Source organism: Amblyomma maculatum, chromosome 1 (assembly GCF_055883805.1).
Source record: "Amblyomma maculatum isolate TAMU_Amacu chromosome 1, ASM5588380v1, whole genome shotgun sequence".
NCBI classification, from domain to species: Eukaryota; Metazoa; Arthropoda; class Arachnida; order Ixodida; family Ixodidae; genus Amblyomma; species Amblyomma maculatum.
This window is the reverse complement of record NC_139344.1, coordinates 373,817,953-373,827,396: the sequence shown is the minus strand read 5'-3', so window position 1 is coordinate 373,827,396 and position 9,444 is coordinate 373,817,953. Positions and strand designations below refer to the sequence as shown.

General features: G+C 52.0%; 1 protein-coding gene across 1 annotated transcript in view; it reads left to right on the top strand.

The window, feature by feature from the left end:
• The first annotated feature begins 5,960 nt into the window (after positions 1-5,960).
• LOC146208249 (ubiquitin carboxyl-terminal hydrolase 16-like) overlaps positions 5,961-9,444 on the top strand; it is a 43,182-nt gene continuing 39,698 nt past the window's right edge. The window contains exon 1 of the mRNA XM_084592197.1: positions 5,961-6,529. Coding sequence (XP_084448323.1) covers positions 6,442-6,529 — 88 coding nt within the window. The 5' untranslated portion in view covers positions 5,961-6,441. The remainder of the gene's footprint in view (positions 6,530-9,444) is intronic.

Genomic DNA, 9,444 nt, shown 5'->3' with positions numbered 1-9,444 from the left:
CGTGTGCTGTGCGAGATGTCAGCGCACCTTAAAGAACCCCAGGTGGTCGAAATTTCCAAAGTCCTCCACTACGGCGTGTCTTATAGCCTGAGTCGCTTTGGGACGTTAAACCCCACAAACCAAACCAACCAAACCATTTTCTTTTCCTTCTTCCTACAGCCACAACAACAAGATGTGTGCTCCGCGGGCAGATGAGAGGAAGTGACGCTTCGCGGACATAAGCGCGCTTTGCCTCTGTTCGAGTCTGCTCCATGTGTCAGCATATGGGCCCGGACCGAGTCAACCGAGTCCTCTACTTCGAACGATAGGAAAATAAAATGATTTGCATAATATTTTTTAACAGATTCGTCATTTCGTTTTTGAGTTGTATAGGACGTTATATATTTACTTATCTAAATATGTAACTCAACTTATATATGCTATTATTCCACCGTCTATGGCGACGCCATTTGCGCAGTACTGCGACCACCCGTGTTCGGGATGGAACGATAGCCCGACACCAGAGATTGGTGCTGCTATTCATGTGGCAGTATAGTTTCCTTTGTTCTTGTCATTTTTTTGCTTGGGGCGATTTTTCAGTATGGGTGTGATGTTTGCGGTGTGCAGTGGCACTTTGGAAATTGAGCGCTTTGAAAGCAGCGATATATATATATATATATATATATATATATATATATATATATATATATATATATATATATATATATATATATATATATATATATATATATATATATATTGTGGGATTCGGGCTTGCTGCGGCTGCCCTTTGCGCGGCCGCCGCCCGCTTCCCAGTTGTTCTCCCCGTTCCCTTTCTCCCGCCTGAGGCTGCGGAGAGGGGCTCGAACGACTTGTCACTGTCGTTTGGGCCACAGCTCCGCCCTGGCGTCCCAGTGGCTGTTCCCATTGGCGCCTTTTGGCGGGAACACGGCACCGCTTCGACAGCCGCGCTCGCGCGACTGTCCGAGCGGAGCTCAGAGAGAGACCCCTCCGAGACATCGCAAGGTGCGTACGCAACTGTTCTTGTCTGCCGGCCTTTGTTCGCGCAGACCAGTGTGTACTCGAGTTCGTCTGCTCCGGGTCGTACCTGAGAGCGCAACTCGAGCCTGTCGATCGTGATCCAACGATCCGCGACAGGCGTACCTTGCGGTGGTTGCCCACTCTCTCTCAAAGGAACCCTTTGGTCACTGCGAGAGAGATCACAGCACGCCCTTGCGTGCTTGCTGCGCGCACTCCGTGTCACTTGTGCGCGCAGGGGAGCCTTGCTCCTCGCGCGCTCCCTTGACACGGTGACTGCGTATGTGTGTGTATGTGCGTTTGTAAATATGCGTATGTGCGTTTGTAAATATGTGTATGTGTGTGCGTCTGTGTGTGTGTGTGTGCCGCTGGAGGATGGCGTTTCAATAAACGTCTTCTTTGTGAACTTGGAGGTTGTTGTCCTTGCAGCGAAGTGCTCTCCTCCCGGTGGAGGTTGAGTGCGCGCTGCAGTGTTTCAGTGCGCGCGCGGTGACGGCTGATCGGGGCTTCGGCTCGCGCGACGCTCGAACCCGCGGTGGTTGGTGGCCTATGACCACGTAGAAATATATATATATATATATATATATATATATATATATATATATATATATGGTAGGGTATTTTTGCCGGTCGTGAACGCGCAATCACGTGACACAAAAGTGACGTAGAGCTACTACGTCACTTTGCGTGTCCTGTCGACTTTTTTTTTTTTTTATTCTACTGGGGCAGCGAGAAAAGCGCTTGGCCGTCGGAGCGCGGCTTCGAGCTGGCGGAGGGAGAGCATCTAGCCGTCCGCACGCTTTCTTCTGTATTTTTTTTTTTTTCCTATTAGTGGGGAGATGTTGAAAGGAGGGCGGGTAAAGCCCCTCAATAAAGGGGCTTAGGTGGTTTTGCTTTAGGGGCGGGCAGGCTAGACAACGTAGACAGCGTGGTTTCAAACGAGTGACGGCTTGGAGCTGCCCTCCTTTTTTCTTTTTCGCTAGCTGTGAGGTATGGGCTGGTTTGGCTTGAGAGGCAGCGGAGGGAGTGCTGAAGATTTGCTGTCGTTTACCTGGCTCAATCAGCCGCTTTTGCACCTTAAAAGTTACGCCTCAATTATGTACATACAACTATATATATATATATATATATATATATATATATAATGTAGTGACGTATCCGTAAGCTAAGTAACATCTTGTATAATTTCACAGCTTAATTCCAAACATCAACGTTTACGCGCCGCAAGATGCTGTAAAAGTATTTGCTCTTTGCCACTAAAAAGCTGCATGTGTGTGGGCGCGCATGCGTGCAAATAACTGATGCGCAGGTACTTATTATATTTGAGGCCCCGCATAAGGTCAGTACTCTTGCACGTTTTCATTGTAGTGAGGAAGCAATCACAATCCCTGCAGCGCGCTGCGAAGAAGCAGACTCGCAACTCGGAAGTCCCTGCGTCGCTTCGAATACGCTCTAACCCCGCCAGACCACCGGAAGTTGTTGTTGTTGTTGTTGGGGTCTTTGGGTTATTCTTGGGGGGGGGGGGATACCGGACACGGGTTATGCCGGCCTTAATTCGCGGCGGCACTCTTGGTGTCCGGGGGAAGAGGAGATGGGATGTTGGGAGGGGGAGGGGGGTCATCATCGTCGTCGTGGAGTCGCTCTCGTCGTCCTTGTCGTCGGCTCCGTCGCCAGCGCTGTGGCCAGCAGGTCAGCAGGCCCGGTGGAGGGCTACAGTCTTGCAGCCAGGCCGGACTCCTCCAGGAAGGCCAGCAGGAGCCGGTGGGCTGCCAGGGGGTTCCTGGCCGGGAAGAGCAGGTGCTCCTCGGTGGCAGCAGGAAGTCCGAGGGCCCAGTAGCCTGCCTCCATCTTGCGACGGTGGTGGGCATGTGCCGGGCACACACAGAGGAGGTGCCCCAGCGTTCCTGCATCACCGCAGGAGGGGCATGCTGGGGTGGGGGCCCGGCCACGGACATACATCTCCGTGGGCGTCCAGGAACCTCCGGTGCGGAGGCGTAGGAGGAGAGCTCGTTCCCTGCGGGCGAGCTTGTCGGACAGGCGGTGGAAAGTCCTCCCCTCGGCGATCCGCCGATCGGGGTGGAGGGCCCTCACGGCCTTCTTGAGGGGGAGCCTGGAAAAGTCAAAGGCAGATACATGATCAGTCATACCTACCTGGTCGGAGTGGGCCGCTTTGGCAAGTGCGTCGGCCTCATCGTTGCCCTGGATGCCCGCATGGCCCGGGATCCAGTGCAGTAAGATGACGAAGCCGGCATCCTCCAGGGCCTGGAGTCGCGCTCGTAGGTGGCAAGCCGATAGCTGGAAGCAGGACGGCTTGCGCAGGAGCTGCAGTGCCGGCCTCGAGTCGCACAGGATGGTGTAGAAGCCTGGGGGCTGACCAGTCTCCAGGAAGTCCGCTGCCAGATGGAGGCCCGCGAGCTCGGCTGCAGTAGAGCTACCTGGAAAGGTGAGCCTGCAAGAGCTGGACACCCCCACCTGTGGGGCCGTCATAGCCGCTGCAGCCTGGCCCGTGGAAGGCAGGACCGAGCCGTCGGTGAAGAGGAGGGTGCTCCCTTTGCACTCTTCAATCAGGGCTGCGGCAGCCTGGCCCAGGGCAGCAACTGGGGAGCGGCGCTTGCTGACCCCCTCCAGGTCAAGGATGACCTGTAAAGGAGGACGTGTTGGTGGAGGAGGGAGGATGGAATACCCTGGGGCATCTCCGATGAAGTCCTTGTACACAGCCGTCAGTTGCCCCATCCGTGAATGGGGGGCGCTGCACAGCCGTGCCAGGAGGGAAGCTCCATCAGGGGCATGGTGAAGGCGGTCCACGTGAGTGAGGCCTCTCTGGAGGAGCTGCAGGGTCAGGGGGTAGACACCGGCTTCCGCCAGTGTTGCCGCAATCCTAGAGCACTGCGTTGCTCCCAGCAGGCGTCGGATCCATTTCCTGCGTGCTCCGTCCAGGATTTTCACTCTGGTGGGCCTGAGGGAAACAAAAGGGAGGGCATAAAGTATCGAAGAGGTGGCGGCCGCCTCAAACAGCCGGATTGCCCATGATGTGGAGCAGCCGTTGCCCCCTGCAAGAAGACGTTGGGATGCTCGGCCAACCCGGTTCAGATGACCCAGGTAGGCCTTGTCTGCAGGGATCCATGTGAGGCGGTGATCGATCACCAGCCCCAGGTACTTGACCTGGCGTCTCCAGGGCAGGCTGGTGCCGTCGATCATCAGGGTGGTTGCATGAGCTGACGCTCGTGCTCCCAAAGGGTGCACCATGAGGGCCTCAGACTTTGCGGCAGAGAGCTTGAGCCCCCTGTCGCGAAGGAACTGCTGCACGGAGTCGAGGGCTCGTTGAAGGGCTTTCCTGGCAGAGATCATCCTCCCCCTTGGGGCCCGGACCCAGAGCGCCACGTCATCAGCGTAGATCGAGGTCAGCACTCTGTGGTCCCAATCCTGTTTGATGGCGCTCGGGAGACCGGCCAGCACCAGGTTGAACAGGAAGGGGCTGAGAACAGACCCCTGGGGCACTCCGGTGTTGATGGGGCGAGGCGAGCTCAGGGTCTTTCCAACCCGGACCTGCAGGGTACGATTGGAAAGAAAGGCTGTGATGAAACGCCGCAGGTTACCTGTGACTCCCAGGTCATCCAGAGCCTGTTGGATGGCCTGGTGTGGTAGGTGGTCGAAGGCAGACTCGACGTCCAGAAGGGCGAGAAAGGCGACATCGCCCATGTACTGTGCCTCTTCCAGGGTGGACACCACATCCGCGATGGAGTCCGCTGTACACCTGTGTCTCCGGAACCCGGACTGGCATTCAGGGAGAAAGTTCTTCACCCGTGCGATCCAAGAGAGGCGCTCCAGGACCACGGACTCCATGGCCTTGCAGGCTGCAGATGTCAGGGACACGGGGCGGTAGGACGAGAGCTGCTGGGGGGGCTTCTTCCCCTTGAGGATGGGGACCACGATGGCCGTAGTCCAACTCTCGGGAAGGATGCCGCTTTCCCAGATCCCGTTGAACACCTGCAGGAGGCGGGCCTTTTCTGGGGAGTCTAGGTTGCGCAGCATTTGGAAGAAAGAAGAAAGAGAAGAGAAGGAAGAAAGGAAGAGAAGGAAGAAAGAGAACGAAAGCAAAAGACTGCGAACGCACAAAATCTGCGCTCACTCATTCCCCCGGGGGAGGAAAATTCTGTTTACTGCTTGAAGCCATGGGGGAGGGGAGAAGACTGTGTTGGAGGAGGAGCCATGGCGTGGACAAAACTAAAGCCCCTCAACAAAACTGCCGCGAGCGCTTCCTCTTGCAAGGAAAAAAAAGAAAAACTCCGCGAGATACGCGTACGTGACGTGTAGGCTACGTCACCCATGTGTCACGTGATTGCGCATTGTCGATCTGCAAAAACATTCTCCCTATATATATATATATATATATATATATATATATATATATATAATGAAGGTAAGTTGCCAGCAAAAGTGGATCGGAAACGTACCCCGAAACTGCCGAAACCGTGAACCGTTTCGGAACAGTTCCGCCCATTTGTTTCGGTTCGGGTTCTGTTCGGTCCCGTTTCCGGTAGAAAATTTGGGTTTGGTTCCGGTTTTCGGTTCGGCTCCGATTCCGGTTCGACCAACGTTACTAGTATAGTGAACTAGAATAGTTACTAGAATCACTAGAATAACGTTGGGTTCGACGACCGGATCAATGTTATTAGTCTAGTAACATTGGACCGGACTACGAACGAACGCTGACAGTATGAGCCATTAAAGCCTTTCTCCTTAAAATTTCCTCGATGCTCGCACCACCCAATTCGTGTCGGCGTGTCATTTGTTTGCTGCAAAGCAGCATTGTCTCCATGGTTGTTTCCCGTAACGGAAGTAGGTATCATAACTATGGCCTCCGAGATCACCATTGTGCGTGGCTGAGCGGCTGAGCGCGACTTGTTGCACGTGGTGCTGATGGCGCTGACGTCGCACACGCTGCATCCGTTTCCTCCTTTTGACATGGCGCTGGCTGCAAGGCTGGCTCCATGGCTGGCGACTGTGCCGCGCATGGGTCTCAGTCATGAGCTCTGTACTTTTGTACACCTGTGTAGAGTTGTCACAGCGCTACGTGCACTTTCCTATCATACCCGAAGGTTGCTTCCTTAGTGGCCTTCTGACCGGAGCAGCGACTTTCCGAAGAAAGCTGTGTATCGAGTGGTAAGGGCACTGACTACCAGGAACATGTGGGCAGAAGGGCATTGACTGCCGTGGCCTGCTTGCATCTTCCACGCTAGACTTTCGTTTTCGGGTTTCTCACCGATGTCTGCGTGCTGAAGCAGCCGATTCGAGCATTATCGGTGTGACACACTTTGTTTTCATGCGGAACAGTGCCTACTACGAAACAATTTGCAACGCGTCAAGTGCTGGTAGCTACGGTTCTCAGGTTGTACCGTATGTGCTGAAGTCCACGAGTGCAGCATGGCGAGAAAGAAGAAGAAGCACCAAGAGGATCCGGGAGACGACCTTCTCGACTCGTCTAGTGACGAAGTGGGAGATGCAGCCGAAGGTAACTGCTGAACTAGTAACGCGATTGCGTAGACGCAGACCGACGATGACAAATTGGCGGAGGGCGGAGTAAAGACCATCGTTCGGTCCTTTCATTCTTTTTTCACTTAAAAGTGCTAAGTATGGCACCTGAAAAACGTTTTCTTTCAACATGATGCATAACTGTACAGGGACAGGTTAACTGGCCGTGCTTACAGGACAATACTCAACTGAGCTGCAGTGGAGAAGCACCTGCCGAATGTGAGCTAACAAAGTGATGCGTATGGTATTATATATTTTTCTCCGGACCAATATCTTATTAACAGGTAACAGCTAGGTGGTGAGCGGATTAGCTGCAAAACAACGTGGATTGCACGCAGTATATTTTACACATGTACTTCAGAGCCACAATTTCTGAGTAACGACTCCTGGGAGCTTTTGGAGAGTTCAGAGGAGACAAATGCGAATAACACAAAAGAGAGTTAGGCACTTTATTTAATACAATTTATGCACATATTTAACAGTATGCAGGCAGCCTCTGCCCGCGTCCCTGCTATAAGTGCATGGTCCCTATTCCGAGTTTGCGTCGTTATCGACAGCGTTGCTATATCCCCGACCTCGAATCATCTGATTAGTAGAAACGCCAGGACCAGATGTCATGGTTCTGGTGTTTTCACCAATCAGATGACTCAAGCTCGGGGAGATAGTGAAACTTTCTGTAACGACGCAAACTCGGAATAGGGACGCTGGTACCAACTGATTAGCTGGTCCGCGAAGCAATTTCTATGACACAAGTGTGATTGCTTTGATTTACAGCCATGGATGTTTTGCTGAAGAGGTTCTCAGATATTCTGTTGCAGAGTTTGGCTGTGGCTCAATAATATGTGAAACGTCCATGCTAGTTGCGCATTTCAGTGTGGTAATCAGTAAGCTGGGTGTTGTGCAGCAACACAGCACTTTACGCTTATGGCGCGGAACTTGCAGCAGCTTTCGTACATTTTCAGCATGGCATCAGTTCTCCACTGCCCCCTGTCAGTCAAAAAAGAAAGCTTCGTTACTCAGCTCTTTGCTGTTACTCTGCACTCTCTGAAAATTGGCACACTGGTAACCGACAGGAGCACTTTGAATTCATTGTGTATATGGATGCCTACAGGGAGTGCACTGGAAAAAAAAAAAAAAAAAGTGTTTATCTTAAGGGTGCAGACACTTTTTTTTTTTAATGTATAGTTGCTTTTTCTAGTGTGCACGCCATAGCTGCATCTCTAGCAAAATAGTAATCTTGTTTGAGAATGAAACACTAGTGAGCATGCATCTTGCAGGTGACATGGACAGTCACTGATTGGTTCTTGGGTTGTGTGACGTCACAAGGCCACATGTCATGGCTGAGTTGTAAGGAGCTGCCAACTTGGGCAGCTCCTTGCAATGGGAATCGAACCTTTCTCAACAACTATCTAATCAGGCATGCTGCTACCCCTAGGCCACCCTAGCTTCATATCTGTGTTGTGTGGTCTTTTGCATAATGTGGTTGCTAATGATTGTAGGCTACTGTGTGTGTGTCTGATTATAATGTCACAAATGAAGGGATTAGCAGTTAAGCAAATAGCAAAGTGTGTGTACGAGATTTGAGATCTGCAGAATGAACCGCAGACAGAGTCATTAATGCTCTTGCATCCTACCAAAGTGTCCCTCCAACTTTTAGCACAGCAAAAAAAAAAAAGGGGGGGGGGGGCATTCACCAGAAATCTAGCGTCAGCATTTTGAGCGAAAAATCGCAACCATGGCGCTGGCAGGCAGCTCACAAGGCTGTGCACTGACTTGACTTAGGGTCGCCAGACGATATGGTTGGCAGGAGCTGCCAACTCTCACTTTCTCTCTCATTTTTGGTGAACGGATGATATCAGAATCCGTCTTCCAGGACCCTTGCATTTATGTTACCCCCGAGCCATGCAGACATATTCATACGGTTTTGTTAGAGCAGGGCTTTATATGTGGGTCGTTATCCTATGATATCGCAAAATACTATTAAAAGCAGGACTTGAGTGTCTACTGTAATTTTTAGCCAGCCTTTCTCAAGAGCCAGAACGATAGTAAATGTAGGTGGAATGATTTTATTGCAATTTTTTTTAAGACTTCAAGTGGCCTATACAGAACTTTGGCATCATCATTATCGTTCGATTCTCGAAACCAAGACTGAAAAAGTGTGAGAAGAAATTCAACTAAGATGATTTACTCGTCGTAGGGGAATACTATGTGGTGGTTGTTTTTATGTATATAAACATATTGCCACACCACTGACCATCTTCTGGCGCCACCAAGTGGCCGAATGTCTTGGCACGTGGCTAAGCGTCTTCCTCGTCTCTCTCGAGTTTTCGCTTGATTAAAAAGGGCCAGCTCGGTTGTTGTGGTGCTTGCTACGTGTGTTGGTGACATTTGGTGGATTGTGCAGGATAAGATCCCATGTACGTTGCCCCCGAGGACGTCAGTGACGCTGCTCATCAACGCGTGGACGCGACTCCTGTCCATAAAGCCAGCCGTCGCCTGCGAGGCCTACAACCTGAGTTTGAACCGCTGTCCACCCCGCTACGAACCATGACATCCACGACGAGCAGCCAGACAAGCCAGCCTTCCAGCAACGCCCCACCGTTCGTCCTTCTCGCACCGCGATCACCGCCATCATTTCATGGTGACCGGTTAGAGGATGTGGAAGACTGGTTGGCCAGTTTTGACCGTGTGGCTGCATTTAACCAATGGGACGACGAGCGAAAACTAATGAATGTGTACTTCGCGCTGCAAGACTCGGCCAAGACGTGGTTCGAGAACCACGAGGCGTCCTTTGTCAACTGGGCAGCCTTTCGCCGTGAGTTACTTACAACATTCAGCTCGAGTGCGCGCAAAGAAAATGCAGAGATTGCGATTCGTTCAAGGTCTCAACAGTCA